At 37.3% G+C, this 18,617-nt stretch overlaps 1 protein-coding gene across 2 annotated transcripts in view; it reads left to right on the top strand.

Moving 5' to 3' along the window:
* The window catches only part of LOC126356167 (protein alan shepard), a 394,981-nt gene that overhangs the window by 331,902 nt on the left and 44,462 nt on the right, over positions 1–18,617 (top strand). For both annotated transcript variants that reach the window (XM_050006925.1, XM_050006924.1), the window contains exons 8-9: positions 12,800–13,018; positions 13,843–13,926. In XM_050006925.1, the coding sequence (XP_049862882.1) occupies positions 12,800–13,018; positions 13,843–13,926 (303 nt within the window). The remainder of the gene's footprint in view (positions 1–12,799; positions 13,019–13,842; positions 13,927–18,617) is intronic.

Below are 18,617 nucleotides of genomic sequence, written 5' to 3'. Positions count from 1 at the left end.
TGGGCAAAAGCTCAATATGTAACAGACTTTCCATTGTGCCTATCTGCAATTCAGTATGTCATGAAAGCTGGCAGGTAGATGCAGTATTTCTTAACTTCCAAAAATTGCCACGCATACACTTACTATCAAGAGTATGATTGTATGGAGGTCACAAGCAAAATTCATGGCTTGATGCAGACTTCTTGATAGACAGATCGCAGCATGTTATCTTGGATGAAGAGTCATTGAGAAATGTAGAAGTAACTTCACATATGCTCCAGGGAAGTGTGTTCGGATCCTTGCTGTTCATGTGTTGTGTATTAATAATCTTGCATACAATATTAGTACAAACTAAGACTTTTGACGAATCATTTATCGGTAATGAACTACTTTTGGGGAAAACTTCAGAGTATCCTGTCAGATTTTGATGAAGATTCCAAGATGCTGCAAACATTGTTAACTTACTTTAATTTTGCACTTCACACAGTAGAAGAAAGTGTTATCCTTAGACTACATCAGTGAGCCAATGTAGGAAGTAGTCAACTTATAAAAACACCAGGGTGTAACAATTTGTAGGGATATGAAATCATTCACATAGACCCGGTCATAGGTAAAGCATGTGGCAGACCATGCTTCATTGTTAGAATACTAGGAAAATGAAGTCAATCTACAAAGGAGACTGCTTACAAAGCCACTCTTGTGATCCATCCTGCAATGTAGATGAAATGTGGAGGATCTTTACCCAAGATTACTAACAAGGGATACTGAATGTATACAAAGAAAGGCAGCATGAGTGGTCACAGGTTTGTTTGACCCATGGGAGAAAGTTAAAGATAAGCACACTGCAGGCTCCAATGTGAGGCTGTTCCAGATTGTGTGCTGCAGGTGGGCAGCCAGGCAGGCATGGACAAATTGGGGACATGCAAGCGGTAATGTGGTTGGGCCTATATAAAAAGTATCTGACCTTTGGCTAGAAAAAAATATTTCCAATACCTGATGGGAATGGAAGGTGTACACTTTGGGAGCATTTGACACACATAGTTCTGCACAACGTAGTTAATACCTTGCAGCTCATGATTCATGTTTTCCTGTATGCAGTGTTGTAATTTCAGTATGTTATCTGCTAACTTGGTCACCAAAGTCATGTGAAATTACACCATGTAACACTCAGTTGCTAAGGAACTTCTGTATACCATTCATTTGCTCTTAGTCTAGAGAAAACACAAATAATACAGTGTCTGTACCTCAAATAGAATTATAACTGACAATTTACTGCCCACACATGATACACATTTCATATAAAGTCACTTAACAGTAACACAAACTTTAAATTTCACTGTCAGTGATTTTGCTGCTCAATATATATCATAACTACTATGACAGTTTTTTCAGCTCTTCTTTGATTGTGGACTGCATGTGGCAAATAACCAAAGATGGATAATGTTTAAAAGTATTTTTGCAAAAAGTTTCTTTGTCTAACAGAAATGAAACTGAAAGAAAAGTGTTTATCAGACCTGATATTTGGAAATAATTTTCAGTTTCACCATTGAAGCAAAAATGACTGTGGGTAGGAGGGAGGCTTTATTATTAATTAAAGAAGTTGTCACTAAGTTCTTAGGAAAGAAGAAGGATGCACATTATGATTCTGTTGTTAATAAGCTGATAAAGTTAAGGAAGTTATACTTGAAGTGGAACTTTAGAATACAACCTGCCCCAATCCCTGTTTCCCAGTATCTGGTAGATATTTATAGAGAGAACCTTATGCTGAGTAATAGTCACTATATAATGTCTAGGTCACAAATCTCCAGAGTTATAACCATTCTAATTATATTATACAAAAGTTAATTATAATACACAGAAAACAGCAAGCTACAATTATGTTCAGGCATTCATGAAAATGAAATTAAAAAGTCACTTGTCTAACACTTCATTAAAACACACCAGGTTGAATGAAACAAATGCACTCAAACTTTATCTCTTGAATAGGCCCAAAAGACCTTGTTTAATAATGTAATTATCAAAAGTCACTAACTGTATGAGAATTTAAAATGTGGTACATGGTGCTATATTTAAATGATCATTATGAACATGTAATCTTGAAACATTATTTGATTTTTGTTGATCTGCCGTGCTGAGAACATAAATAATAATATATTTGTGCTAACAATAATCTGGAGATCATATGAGAATTACTGAGCTGGATTGTCTTCATTAAACAGAAATCCTTGAGAATTCAGCAAAGTTTGGCCACAGGAAAATTATAGGATCAGCTGTGTCTTCTTTCTTTCTATGTTGTTCTTTCTTCTGTCCACATTATGCCTTAACTTCTTTGATCCCCATCATGGATGTTTTTTGGTGTCTTTCAAAAAATTAATTCTTTTTATTGTTGTTTGTTTGTTCAGCCTTTTTAGGTGTTGATAGGAAACAACTTTTCGTCTTCCTCGCTGTGTCTAATATTTGTTCTAGTCTTTCATAAACTCCTTAATTTCCATTTTCCATTGTCATATTTTGGTCCCATGATTTTTGTTATTATTTTCCTTTCCTTTCCTTCTTTTATTGTCTTGGGGCACTTAACAAACAGCATTCTTGAGCATAAAGACGTTCTGGTGTAATGACAGTGTTGTTGTGATTTTTGATAAAGATTTTTCATTAGACAAATTTTTTGTTAATTGAAAAGCCATTTCCATTTTCCTTGCCCTTGCTAAGATAGCTTATTTGTCCAAAGCATTTGGTTGTATTATTTCACCTAGATATGTAAATTTTGTAGCCTTTTTTATTCTTCCCTAATCAGATCCCAGCACCTACTTGTATAATCTCTTTTTTCAAATGATATGCATAGGTCCACTTTTGATGTTCTCTCGTGCAAGAAGTTTAAATGCCTGCAAAAGCCAATCAGTCAGTTCTGAGATTATCCCCTTCTCTCCCAGCTGCAATTTTTTAAATTCTTTCTTTCTTGTTATTTTCCTCCATTCCCTTATTGCCTTTTCTAGTACACATCTGAACAGCATTGGGACAACCCATTTCCTTCACTTACGCCACTTTTGATCTAAAAAGGCTTGGAGGTTCCACCTAAAAGTTTAATTTTGTATTTGTTAGTGTGTCTTCTATGATTGTCACTGGTTTGTTGTCAGTTCCAGACTCTTTTTTAAGGTGTTGAATAATGTTTCCCTGTCAATTGAATCATATGCTTTTGAATTCTATAAATGTTATATATATGCTCTCATTCTTCAATTCCTCATTATAAATTTTAGATTGAAAATTTGATTCATACAGGATTGTCTTTTTTTAAACCCTCCTTTATATTCTCCTAATTGCTGATCTGGCTGGGTTTCCAGCCTCTTTTGCAATGCTTTTGAAAGACTTTTGTATGTCTCAGGAAGGAGAGGAATTCTTCTACAATTGCTGGGGGCAGTTTTATCTCTCACTTTTTGAGAGACTCCATGTAGCTTCTTGACTGTTCCATCACCTGTGGTTTTCCTAATTTCAGCAATTTTTGAATCTTCCCCCTTGTCCTTTATCGGTCTTCAAATCGTCAATGCTATTTTGGATTTCAGCCATGGTAGGGATTTCAGAGGTTGTGTAAGTGCATCCCGAATTATGTTTCAGAAATTTTGACAGTTGTTTCTCACAATCTAACTTCTTGAAAAAGGTTCCTGATATTTCATAGTGTTCTTGGTTGTTTAGCGCTAATTTTCCATGTACATTTCTGGAGAACACGTTAGGCCATTAGTAAATTTGAAGGCTTTTCTTGAAATTTGTATAGAAGTTCCTGGTATTGTTTTTTTGGAAGTCTGTCTCTGTTAGTGATAGCTGGTTGCTTTCAGACTTACTTTTGACTGCCCTTATTGTTTTCAATGTTTGACACCATGTTGTTTAAAGTTGATAAAGTCTTACAACATATTTATTGGCCCAAGAGTCAGTTTTGTACATTGTTTTTACATGTGATATACGACAATGGTAAATCTAGTTAGTTTACAATACAGTAGTTATTTTGACTACATTGTTGACATAATAAAAATGCATAATAATGTAAGTTGATGTACTACATTGCTTCTACATGTGATGATACCAGTTATTAAGCGAGATGACATGATAGGCACAATGTAAACTATATTATGAATTGACAAGGAATTGATAATTACACATATACTGGTAGCGTACTATTTCTGCCAGGACTGTTTCTAAGCAGTAATGCTTCTTTGCAATGTTCATTCCACCATATATACTTTTTATGTCTTTTGACTAGTGCTGGGTCTTGATGTTTTAGATTTTTTTTTTCTTCCTTTTTGTATTGGACCTCACAACGGTTTTTTACCGTCACAGTCCCAGCATTCTATGGTTCATTACTGGGTACTTTTGACCGTACATGTTTTGCGCCCAACCTCCCCCCCCCCCCCCCCCCCACCCACCCACCCAAGAAAAAAGCACTATTGCTGGGCTACTTTGACTATCTTTGCTTTATCACCTCCCAGTCTTTTAAGTCTCTATTTAGCCATTTCTGAAATCCTTGTTTCTTGACTTTTAAAGTATCAGTATTAATTTTCTGGATCCTTTGCACTTGTCTTAGAATGCTTGTTTGTGGAATAAATTTCATTTTTATTGTGGTTAAATAGTGATCTTATATTTGAAACCTTTCTGCCTTTTATGTTCATGATTACTTTGATTGTTAAAGGATATAGCTACACAGTCAGCCTGAAATTGTTCTAGGTCTGTGTTAGGGGATTTGTAAGTTTTGTGTTTCCTCGTCAGTTTCCTAAAGTTTGTGGATATTAATTTGAAGGTGAAGCCTTTGCATAGTTTCTTTCATGGGCTGGATATTTTTCAACAGTTTTCCTGAACATTCATTCTTTTCAAGTCTGTGCACTCAAACTCCTAATAAAATTTAACATTATTCAGTGGAACCTTTCATAGTTCATGTTCCAGCTTCCAGCTTTCAACTTTTTCTGGATTCCTTTTATTGTTCTCATTTATTGGGGCATGACACTTTATTAAGGTGTAAGACTTAGTTGCACATCACACAGTAAGAACTGAGAACCTTTCACTTGGAAAATAAAATCTATGTCAGATTTACTATTGCTCTGCTTAAACGAATCTTATTACTACGTATGGACTGCTGCTGTAGTTATTATTGTATATGTTAAATTCAGGATGTTCAGTGTATTTCTGCAGCTCAGTTCAAACAAAAGTCTGACAACAATTACGGCACAACAACCAACTGTGAATTATACTGGAATAGTTTGTCAAATGCAGAATATCGAAAGTTTCTTGTGTATTACGGAACCAAACTTAAATTTCACTGAGCAGTGTTTGAACAGTCCAAATACTATTTTCTATGCTGAATCGGAATCAGTCATTATTTTAGTTGTCTATTCAGTTTTAATCAGTCACTTTACAATTATTCTTCTCCAAACTATTAGTCTCTTAACAATAAACCACCAGAAGAAATGTCATTGTAAATGCATCTGCTGTTCAGTCCATATGAAATCATAACTACTGGAGTCTTCAACAAAAACATACATCAGCCGCTGTACTCTTCAACAGTTACCTTGATTTTTTCCCTTACAAATTTCGATGCTGTTATTGAGAAACAATATATCAGATTGGTAGAAAGATGATGTCATGAGTGTTAGAATAATAGTATCATGGGAGACTACTGTTGATAACTTTAGTAACAGGCATTTCACTGGAGAAAAGGCTATATTAAAATGCTTTAAGGAAGGGGGCGGGGGGTGGGGGGTGGGAGGTGTGTGTGTTGTGTGTGTGTGTGTGTGTTGTGTGTGTGTGTGTGGGGGGGGAGGGAGGGAGGGAGGGAGGGAGGGAGGGAGGGAGGGAAGGGGGTGGGGGGTGGGAGGTGTGTGTGTGTGTGTGTGTGTGTGTGTGGGGGGGGGGGGGGGGAGGGAGGGAGGGAGGGAGGGAGGGAGGGAGGGAGAGAGAGAGAGAGAGAGAGAGAGAGAGAGAGAGAGAGTAGAAGCCAATGCTCACACAATTCTCGTGTAATAAAATGTTATCTGCATCTTCATTCTTCATTAAAACCTTCATCCTTGTTGAAAAATTAAATGTCTTTCCATTCGAGTTACATTAATTTTCTAGTTTGTTATATTGTGACAAAACTGTGCTGCATTTTTTTCTTTTTTTGGGCGGTGGGGGGGGGGGGGGGGGGTGGACTGAAATCAGATATGGATCCTATGGGCAAAAATCCTGAGATTAAGCTACAGTATAAAAAATATAATCAAAAATAGTTTTTGTTGGCTTCTTTAATCAGAGTAGTTGAATGTCAGTTTGTACTTCATTGCCTGTGATTGTTTTCTTACTTCATGTTTCAGCATTTAGTTGTATTTAATACCATAATTTGTCATCATTTGAAAGAGTTACTAAAAGTGAGATTTTTCCACCATGATGTGTATATTTCTGAAGGATTTCTTTCCATTTCTTTTGAAGAATGAAATTTTCCTTTTGATTCACACAACATAGGCATATGTGATAAACACATCTGCTATGTTACTGAATCCCTCAACACCTGTTCCAGAAACTTTTCCCACATTCTCTGCCACAATTACCCCACATATCTTGCCTGCCAACAAATGTCCCAGACAGATCCCTGTTCTCAACCTCCAACAAATAGAGATTACACTTCCAAAAAAACTCGAAAAGCACCTTTCTTGTCACACATTGCTGCGAGGTCCTTGAGTGTCTCAATATGTTAATTTATCAAGCCATAAAATAAAAATCATCTCACTGACATCCTTTTCACACCAATTACTGTAACCTCCTGTTGTCCTCACAAACTCTATAATGCCCTTGTCACACCATGTAATTTGTCAGTCCACTATTCCTATCCTTGTAATTGTTCCCACTCTAAAACCTACCGTATGCACTGTAATGCCTTTTTTATGACATTCTTCATACTGACAGTTAAGACCAATTTTGACAACATAAAATATTATGACTTAGAAGTAGCTGGCTTGGTTATTTATCCTGCAACTGACAGTTTTAAGTATCTCGGAACACCAGTCTTGTTCGCTCTGGTGAAATGGACTTCATATGTAATATACTGAGCAGGCAACAACAGTCAGTTTTCATCTCAACAAGCTAGCCCTAATGGTGACTAAACATATCACGTCCAAGCTGGCTAATTTTGATCATTAAGCAAAATTCAATGACACTTCCAAAGGATGATGGGCTGTTAAAAATACATATACAGCATTAATGTTAGAAAAAAAAATGAAAAGTGTAATGTGATATGTCTATTTGATGATGATGATGATGATGGTATGAGTAATAATATTATAACTGACATATACATTTACATACACCCATACACGTGGAGGATAGGGAGAGAACAGATAATGAAATAACAAGAGAAGAAAGACACACTAAAGAAAAATATATTTGACAGAGATATTTTCCTTGCACAGCTTCCAGCTCAGTCATCAGTATTTCAGGTTCATATATTGTATGAGTCTTCCCCTTATCAAAAAAGAAAATGAGATGTTCAAGCAAACCATTGCAGTGTCCATGGAAAATAATTTTCAGAAAGTCTCTCTGCAGCACCCACTCCTTACCATTTACTCCATCTCCACCACTGGTAAATTTTACTTCGTAGGCCAGAGGTAGAAACCATCATGCCATCATGATGTACTATTCTGTATTAACATACCAGAGTGATCTACTTCTTTTAAAACTACAATAATTGCTGCATTTTTAATTTTGCAATACTGTGAAACAATTGTTTAACAATGAAAGTTTCACATCTTGACTGTTTGGATAAAAATAATTATTTTATTACATAACATTTTACAAATGTGATCTTGTATTGATAACACAAGAATTATCTTACATTTGATGTGAAACTTGAGTATATGCTACGTTTACAATGTCCTTGATATTTGGCATTTAAGTTAGTAAACTTTGTCAAATACAGGAGGTGCTTATTAGTTCACCTTGTTTTGTGCTTACTTTTAATTAAATTCATATCTGAAAATAATAATAATAATAATAATAATAATAATAATAATAATAATAATAATAATTAGACACAAATAAGCCCTCCATCCTAAGTGCAATGTTAACTAATATAGGATCTTTCTCCTTGAGGCATTAGTGGCCAACAGTTTTTGTGTTCTGCAACACTTTTAAGATGCAGTAATTTCTTAAATATTATGTCCAGTTCAACAGCTGTCCTAGCTGTGTCAAAAACATTGTCAGTCGAAGAAGATATAGTCAGTAGCTCAAGGGTAACCCAAGCGAAAGATACAAACTGGGTTACCACTGAAATCTTTTTGAAATCTGAAAACCAAATTGGAGGCATTTTTTGCATGACATTCATTATCACAAAGTATGTTATTTTCTTCTGTTTGTGTCTTCAGAGTTGGAAGGGTCTACAGCAACCAGATTCTCCCTGCCTTTTCTCTGCTCTTTGCTTGGTCTGTTGTACTTTTTGTTTCCCTTTTTCTTGTGTCTTCTTCCTCTGGTGCTGTCCACATTGTGCTGTGGTGGTAGTATGATATGGTATGGTATGGTATGGTGGGGGTGTCAGGATGGGTCAGTGACATTACTGGTGCCCCACTGTGTATAGTGTTGTCGGGGAATCCATACTCTCCCTGTTTCCGCCCATCTTCCACCTGTTTTTTTCTTTTCTCAATGCCTTGACATCCCTTTTTCCCTGTTTGTTTGCATGTCATCCCTTTGCCTTGATTGGACTGTGCTGTTTATGGTATTCCTCCCTTGATTTCAAATATGTGTGTGAAATTTTTTTGGGACTTAACTGCTAAGGTCATGAGTCCCTAAGCTTACACACTACTTAACTTAAATTGTCCGAAGGACGAACACACACATCCATGCCCGAGGGAGACACGAATCTCCGCCAGGACCAGCCGCGCAGTCCATGACTGTAGTGCTGCAGACCGCTCTGCTAATCCCGTGTCCCTTGATTTCAGTCATGCAGTCATGTTATATCATGGGACTGATGTCCTCACTGTTTGGTACACCCCCCCCCCCCCCTCCCCCTCTCTCCAAATCAACCAACCAACCCTCTTGAACTAATACAAGGAATGTGATTAAGTATGATTAGCATGGTTTTAGAGGGTCAAGATAGATGTTGGTATCAGTTCTGCATGCTTAAAACAAACTTGTGTCAAACGAGCACGTATTTTCAGTGCTACATAATACAGTTGTTATTTTTATTCAACACTTTTTCTTATTCATTCTCAGTACTTCACATCTGTACTCTGCAAATCATTATGAAGTGCATGGCAAAGGGCATGTCCCATTGTAATAGCCATTGGGTATTTTCCTGTTTCATTCACATATGGAGCACAGGAAGAGTGATTGTTTAAATGCCTCTGTGGATGCTGTAATTAATCTAATCTTCTCACAATGAACCATATAGTAGTAATATGTGGGGGATGTAGTGCATTCCTACATTCGTCATTTGAAGCTAATTCATGAAACTTTGTAACTGGGCTTTCTCGTTTCTCACAAGAGTCTGCCAATTCAGTTTCTTCAGCATCTCTCTGATGCTGTCCCATGGATCAAACAAACCTTTGTCCATTCATGCTGCCCTTCTCTATCTATGTCCAATATCCCCTGTTAGTCCTAGTTGGTACAGGACCTATACACAAGAACAATATTCTAGGATGGGTCACACAAGTTTTAAGCAGTCTCCTGTCTCAGTTGACTGCATTTCCCCATTGTTCTAACAATAAACTGAAGTCTGTGCACCTGTTTTACCCATGACTGAGCCTATGTGCTCATTCTGTTTCATACCCTTCAAGCTGTTGCACCCTGGTATTTGTGAGGGTTAAATGATTCCAAATGTGACTGACTGATACAGGGTCCAACAGAAAAACCTCCTTTATTTCAAAAGATAGTTACAAACAAACAATGGAAGATACAGAGAAAAATTTTTTTTTGGTGAACAACAAATACTATGTTGTTTTACATTAGTTGGTTTGAAAAATTCTATACACTAAATTGCTTCCACCATTGTTGACACATTGGGAAGCCTTTCCCAGTCTCATTGGCAGCCACTTCCTGGATGATCACCTCCTTAAGCACTTGCAGGGTTGTGTGGCAATGTTTGTACACTTGAGCCTTTAAGTGTCCGCAAAGAAAAAAAATCACAAGGAGATAAATTGGGTGACCTTGGGGGCTCGTCATGTATCATCTCCTCATGAAGAGAGAAGACATCCATGAAACAACTCTCTAAAAATTTCAAGATAACACTGAGAAGTGTAAGTTGTTGGTCCATCTTGTTGGAACCATAATTCTTTATCTTTGTGGCCCCTAACAAACTGGTTTAACTTAGGTCAGAGGCAGGTCTCTATCATTTAAAAGTAGTGATATGAATTAACTCTTAACATAACACCATCTAAAAACAAAAAGAAATAAAGTTAAATACAAATGCCATACACCAAATTCAGCTATGGTGCACAAAACTGTCACATGATGACTGTGAAGTGGTTTTTGGTGAAGTTCCTCAGAGTTTTCTGCTGCCTAGTAGAGGAAATTTTGTTAATTTACAGTATCTGATAGTATAAGTGGGTCTTTTCAGAAAAATCAAAATGACATCTGCAGGAACATTCTGAAGAATTTGCTTGCTCATGGCTCTGTGACTTTCAGAATCTCTAGCTATGAATTCTTGGATAGCCATCGTTTTGTACGGGTGCATGTATAGATCTTTGTGCAGGATTCTGATTGCATTCTTGTCAGGACATTTAGGGCAGCTGCATGTTTAAATGTTGAACATTTTGGAGATTGCAGGATAGACATTCTTGCATATGCCACATTTTCTGGCATTGTTACAGCTTGGGGTCAGCTAGTGGATTTTCTTTTCAGTGCAGAACCTGATGCTCTAAAGTTTGATACCCAAACTTGAATAGTTTTCGTATCAGGAACAGAATCATTACAGCCAAATTTGAGGTGTATAAGAAATGCCTGCAGAGTAGTCATCACAGAGACACCATTAAAAATACGCTCCTCCACAACAAATGTATGATGCTCAACTAGCCACGTCATTGCATCTACTGAAAATGGCGTGTACGCCACTATCAATCAATATGCTCTCCACATCAGTATCCCCACCACAGCTCACATCTACAAATACAGGAGGTCTTTCAGTGGACCCTTTTGTCATAGGATACTATGTTTTTTCACTTTGTGAAGTGCACAGTTTTGCATTTCTGAACATAAGTTGACTTCTTTGCACCAAATTTCAAATATTATTAACATTTAACTGAATACATATGCAGCTTCTTTCAGAAATTATATTATTGTAGATAACTGCATCATATGGAAAATTTCTGAGGTTACTGTTAATATGGTCCACAAGGTCATTAATATACAATGTGAACAGTGATACTCTCAACACACTTCCCTAGCACACACCATAAGTTTCTTCTAAATGTGTTGCTGACTCTTTGTCCAAGATAACTTGCTGCATCCTCCATACCAACAAATCCTCAATCCAGTCACAAATTTCGCCTGATATCCCATACAGTCGTACTTACGGTAATAAGCATAGGTGTGGTACTGAGTTTGATGCTTTCCAGAAATAAAAAGATACTGCTTTTACCTGATTGCCTTGAGGTTGAATTTCACATGACTGATGTTTTCAGAACTGTTGCTGTTTGGCATGGAGGAGGTCATTATGTGGGATAGTCCTCTTTGTGTTTAGGCTCAGAATATGTTCCGAGATTCTACAACAACGTTTAAAGTCTCAGGAAGTGAGTCTGGTGGGTGGTGAAAGAACCTAATTACAATTTTATGCCAACTGCCAACACAGTCTTACTGAAACAATCTCACATGCAGCTTAAGTTTCTATCTTGGTGATTTGAGTTTCTTGGCTACTGTGATAAATACACTACCTCCATTCCCCATTACCCTGCGATCTACCATATAGGCACTCACCTTCTCCCAGTAGATTGTGATCAATGTGTTGCTGACCACTGTCATAAACAGAGCACCATGTAAAACGATACATGTTTTTTGTCAACTAAAATGTGTACTATGTGAAATTATGTCTAGGAGTGACCACCACTAAACTGGACACAAATCAACTGTCTGCTTTGGGAACACTGAGTACCAGTTGCTGAGCATGTTCTGTGGCACTACTCAAGGGACCTCTGCCTGCTAGATTGCCTGTATCATTTGGTTCCTCCCATACAGTACCAGTAACCCTGAAGTATAGAGATGGGAACTTCCACACACCCTATGATTGCACTGCTCTTCTGAACTCAATGTCCATTAACTAACCCCCTCCTCTGCATACCTGTTCCCTCTCACCTTTTTTTTTTTTATCTTGTCTTATCATTTATCCTCCACTTAATACATTTTTATTTAAGACACTCTGTCTTTCATCTCATGGTACCTTGCTTACCCACCTCTTACTCATTCTCACACTTTCCCTTTCATCTTTGTCTTCTCATATCCTCACAGCAAGTGGTCCTTCCTTTACAACATTTCCAAAGCATTCATTCTATCCTCCCCAAGGAAGAAACTTACATTTCCAAAAACTTGGATAATATTTTTCCATTTTTGTGTGTGTCTACCAGAAGTATTTAGAATTACACCTCCTGAAGGTAATTACTGGATGTCATTTATATCTCCATATATTTTTATGTTGTAAGTTTGACTAAACAAAGTAATTATTGATTCAAAGCTAATTTGCTCATTGGTAGTTTTATACAGGAATTAAGATTTTACAAGAAATTTTGCTTAAAACAAAAGAAAGGAAAAAAGTGGCATATAACATTATTGTATAAAAAGGGAAGAGAGTTGAATACATTTGTTTATGTTAAACTGATTCATTTTGTTGTTACAGGCTGGTGCCTGGTTGCATTGTGGTAGCTTAGTACCTCCCGGTGCCCCTGTCAGCTATGATCCATCAGCAGGGCAAAATGGTGTCGGAACACCACATATTCTGCCTGCACTTGGACAGTATGGGCGACATTATAGTCCAGGGACTGTACAGGGTTACCAGCTACCGCCCACATCCTGGGTTCCTCAGTATGTGATGCAGCCACACTTGCCACAAGTTGAGGTTAGTGAGATCTTAAAAATTACCTTAAGTAAAAAGTTTTTTTTTTTTTTTTTTTTTTTTTTTTTTTTTTTTTTTTTTTTTCCAGGATGAGTGTTTTCAATTGTGCTTATAACTAGACAGATCATGGGCTGTCAGGGAGGTAATTCTTAGTACTTCTGAAATAAAAAAAACAAAACAAAAAACCGTTATAATAAACAATGTTTTGTCAAGTTTGTCTGGCATGCTAGGGGAAGCAGTCTCAATCCAAACATCCACACAAAAAAGACAGAAAGGAAATTGTGAGTGTGTTTTATTTGTCATAAAATGTGCCAGAGTAACTAACATAACTTGTTTGGAAAAGTGAGAATTCAATGTGTACAAAAGAAACTTAAGATAGCAGGTTGAAGAGCAGAGGAAAGCTGTATTATGAGAATTATGGAAAATGGAATCTGTCAGCAGTATATAGGCAGATAACTTTTTTAATACAACCATGATTTTTTACATTTTAAAATGAAACTATTTTATTGTTATTGAGCTGATAAACACTAAATGCAAGTTATTTGTGGTAATTCCACATGGATTTACAGAATGATAGTTTCTTACGAAAGAGTCATTGCAATTACTTTTACTGTCAAATACCTTCTTCAATTTTTTTCTGATTTAATATTCCATTAAAGACAAACAGAACAAAAAACAACAGTTACAGTATAACTGATAAAAAATATTATTCATGTTTCTCCTCCTGTTGTCTTCTGGTCATAGCTGCCATTTAATGCCACACAGCCAGAGCCTGTATCCCTCCAGATTTGCCACAAATTGTGTTAATATTTAATGTTCCTTTCCAGGAACAGTTTGCTTGTCAGCTGGCGCCCACCACACACATACATAGCTACAAAAATGACACACAACATTCAAGAGGCATCTCTGTGGTGAGTTATAGCTGTCATGGTCATTAAATGAAGTTACTATGTCTGTTAATGTTAAACAGATAATTAATAAATATGGTGAAAAATGATGTGTGTGTGACAGTTAAAGATATAGTAATGTGTACTTTTCATCCAAGGCTTTAACTTTTCTTGTGCATTACAGTAAATCCACATCATGTGAGTGATATACCACTGTATTCAAAACCAAATTACGTTACTTGATCATTGTAAATGCAAATAGGTCAAGAGCACACAAATTAATAGATCAATCTCACCTTGAGTTTTTCAATCAAGAATTAATTTTTCCAGTGTTAAAGAGAGTAGATCAGGGGGAAAATGAGAAACAGTACTGCTGATTAGAGTGAAAAACCAGTCAAGGGGTTTCTTCAGTATTTTCTGAGTCTCTCTTTGCCTCGCCCCAAGTAAGTATGAACCATGCTGTAGATACTAAAATCAGTCTCATTTTTTGCCCTTTTAATTTCTGCAGTTACATCTCAATGACCAGTTAACAGCTTTTAACAGTCATGTATTGTGTATGTCCTGCTCAAGTGCTTTACTGAGGTCAAAGTGAATCCAAACAAATTGTGCGCGCGCGTGCTCACACACACACACACACACACACACACACACACACACACACACACACACACACACACACACCATGGGCACGCGCACGCGCAAAAGGTGTTTAGCACAAAACAAGCAGCCTTTCATTTAGCCACATCTCCAAAAATATAGAAACAACCAAGGAATGGTGGAAAACATGAAAAAACTGACAATACTACAAAGTGTACGCTCATTGCCAGTACTTAATCTCCTATCTCCCATACTTCACAGAAATTCTCCTGCATACTTCACAGGACTAGCACTTATGGAAGAAAGGATACTATCGAGAAATGACATAGTCACAGCATGTGGGTGGGTCATGAGTCATTCTCGGCTTACTTCATGTGAGCCTAAAACACTTCTGTGGCAGTACAATATGAAAAGTATGGGGATACACACCTACTTCTACATCATCAACCATGCCATGCATTAGATAATACTATATGTAATGGAACTTTCCAATTGCATTTAAAAAAAGTGTCATGTTACCCTAGTATACAAATACAATGAATAAACAGGGTGTATATGACCCGGGACAACCGGGAGATCTGGGAAAAACCCAGGAATTTTTTGATGCGGGAGAAAACTGGGAAAAATCCGGGAATTTTGGAAAACAATTGCGGGATAGCTAAACTTGTGATTCTGGCAGGTTAGTGAAATTAATCAGCAAACAAATTTTGACAATGGCAGGAATAGGTGCAAAATTGGTGATTACAAGATTGTTTGTTAGAATGAGGAAGAAGAAGAAATGGGGACATCACACAAATTATGGGAAAATAAGACGATTCCAAATTTATATAAAAATTTCTTAATACTACTGCTTGAGAAGCTAAGAAGGAAAAGGATGAGGGGGTGAGTGTATCTCACAGTACACAAAAGTGTTTGAAATAATCTGCCTATTCTGCCTATTGCCCAACTCCACATGTACAGAGTTTATAAATAGATGGAACTTTTTGACATGAAAGAAATATATCTTATTGTTCAACTATTCAGTGACTTAATTTTTGCTGGATTTGGACTGGAAAACAGTTGAATGAGAAAATATGAATCACAGTTATCATGTACTATATTCAGTCTTTTAAAAATGGATTTACGCCATTTTATTAAGATGGTGGATGTAACAAATGAAGAAATTTGTTTCATATTCTACATCATTACCCTTGTATCTTGAGTGATTCTTATTGGACAGCCAGTTGAGAAACTCATAAGAGCGGAGGCCCCCTGCCCACCTTGAGGCCTGGGTCTAGAGCCACCTAAGCCAACCCCACTCCCTCTTCTTCCTAATCTGGTCTTGGTGATTGGACAGCTCCTTCAGTAGTGCACTTGCCTGCAGAAGGCAAAGGCACTAGAATTGAGTGCCAGTCCTGCATACAGTTTCAATCTGCCAGGAAGTTTGATATCAGCACACATTCCACTGCTAAGTAAAAATTCATTCTGCAAGTACATGCTAACCATTCCTTACACTCCAGAACCACGCTGCTGCAACGGTCTCAGGTTTGAATCCTACCTCAGGCATGGATGTGTGTGATGTCCTTAGGTTAGTTAGGCTTCAGTAGTTCTAAGTCTAGGGCACTGATGACCTCAGATGTTAAGTCCCATAGTGCTTACAGCTATTTGAACCATTCCTTAAACTTACTGTTGGCACTTTTCTCTTTAGCTGGATGGGTCTCTCTTAGGAATCCCAAATGGTTGACTGCTGCCTCAGTTTTTGTGTAAAACATGTTCTGCTGTGTTTAATAGTTATTAAGACTGCTTTGAATTGAATTTTTGTGCCGTTTTCTGGGAGAGTTCTATACAAAGTAATTTCTGCTCAGAGATGAGAGAATGTGGTACTGGACGTCTGCAGATCTTTTTAAGGCAAATATTCTCAATCTGTATCTATAAAGTGCTGTCTGTATCTATAAAGTCCTGGGATTTCACTCAGTTTGTTGATAGATGCAACGGGGAACATCTTCGATCATTGTTCATATTTTAAAGCTGTTCTCTTCAGCAGTAGTCATTGCTAGCAGTTACCATCAGGTTTTCTCTTAGAGAGAGAGTTTCTTGCTTCTAAACTATTCAAAGTTTCTTCCTTCTAAACTATTCAAACTATTGGAAAAATAATACTTTGGAATGTGAATTGTTACAAAATACTTGCAGAAATTGTTTGAAGCATTGCTTTGTTTTCAGTTTTATGTTATAATAAAATAATTGTTTGGAAGTCCTTTCATTTAATTTTGTGCTGTATCAGTCTAATTGAAACAGCAACAGAAACAGATTTAATGGTACACACAATAAACCTGGCAAGCTGGAACTTGTATGGTACAATAAAAGTGAATGCCACAGCCAGCTTTCTTTCTTGAAAATGAAAGTATCAACAGCAATTCATGAACTCTCAAAACTTGTAAAATTTGTTCCCTGATTTTGAGTGTAAAAGAGTCGTTTGTATTTTTACTTGACTTCACTACTACTACTCCCTTTGTTGCCACTGCATTTATTTCACCTGAATAGAATTGTAGTGTGTCTTTAATAGTTGCTGATACAGGGTCAGTGTGCTTATAGATATCAGATGTAGAAAAGGAGAAGAATTAATGTACGTTAAATTTCTTTTGGTTGGAAATTTTTAATTGCTAAAGGCATTGTTCTTTTTTTTTTTTTTTAAAGATGTGTGTGCTCTAAGGTGATAGAGGTGAGGTGAGGAGCACTCAAAATGAACAGAATGTTGAATATAGGACCACCTCACATTTGGTGTAGTCTAGAACAGCTTTTCTTGTTCTTTAATAAATGTGAGGCAGAATTTCTGGCTAATGCCCCTTCAAAGACAAGATGTTTAGTACAGTCAAGACACTCACAAAAGTAATGACGTTATTTTAGCTTTTGAAATGATTAATTCCTCTCTCAGGGAAGAGAGAGGCACTATGCACCCAAGTTACCCACATTAGGGGTAATCACAGGAGTCAGTCCACCCAGACCCTCAGATGAGAGGGATCCACTTGTATTCATGACAAGAGTAGATGAGGATGTAAGAGACATCAGAGTGAGTATGGGTTAGAGATAGTGCATATGTAAACAGTGTGGTCCAGAGGTGATTGAGCAGAATGAGAAAGAAAGATATCCCTCTCCCTCCCTGAGGAAGGAAGTAAGAGTTTTCTGAAAGCTAGGTAATATCTGCACTTTCACTTTTATATTTGTCTACCCGCTGCACTTAACATTTCGCCTCCTGTAGGTAATTAATAGCTACCAATTGTATCTCAAATTTATTAGTTTCCTTGACAAAATTTTTGTTTGATATAATTAACTGCTTTTCTTGAAGTACTCTCTACTCCCTGGAGTATGAAAACACAGATGATGGCAGACTATACAATCTACATGTACACTGTTTCATACTACTAGATAATTTACAATGTATGGGAACTCAAACATTTATGCACCAGTACAGAACTGATGACACGTAAAGTTTTTCACTCTACACATGAAAGTAATTTTGATTTTTATATATATAATATAGAAAGAAACTTCCACATGGGAAAAATATATTAAAAACAAAGATTCCAAGACTTACCAAGTGGGAAAGCGCCGGCAGACAGGCACAATGAACAAAACACACAAACACACACACACAGAATGACTAGCTTTCGCAACCGATGGTTGCTTCTTCAGGAAAGAGGGAAGGAGAGGGAAAGATGAAAGGATGTGGGTTTTAAGGGAGAGGGTAAGGAGTCATTCCAGTCCCGGGAGCGGAAAGACTTCCCTTAGGGGGGAAAAAAGGACAGGTGTACACTCGCGTGCGCGCGCGCACACACACACACACACACCCACCACACACACACACACACACACACACACACACACACACACACACACACACACACACACATATCCATCCGCACATACACAGACACAAGCAGACATATTTAAAGGCAAAGAGTAAGGGCAGAGATGTCAGTCGAGGCGGAAGTACAGAGGCAAAGAAGTTGTTGAAAGACAGGTGAGGTATGAGCGGCGGCAACTTGAAATTAGCGGAGGTTGAGGCCTGGCGGATATCGAGAAGAGAGGATATACTGAAGGGTGAGTTCCCATCTCTGGAGTTCGGATAGGTTGGTGTTGGT

The sequence above is a fragment of the Schistocerca gregaria genome, chromosome 3, assembly GCF_023897955.1.
Source record: "Schistocerca gregaria isolate iqSchGreg1 chromosome 3, iqSchGreg1.2, whole genome shotgun sequence".
Taxonomy (NCBI): Eukaryota; Metazoa; Arthropoda; class Insecta; order Orthoptera; family Acrididae; genus Schistocerca; species Schistocerca gregaria.
Note: the sequence above shows the minus strand (reverse complement) of the source record. Positions and strands in the feature narration are given on the sequence as shown.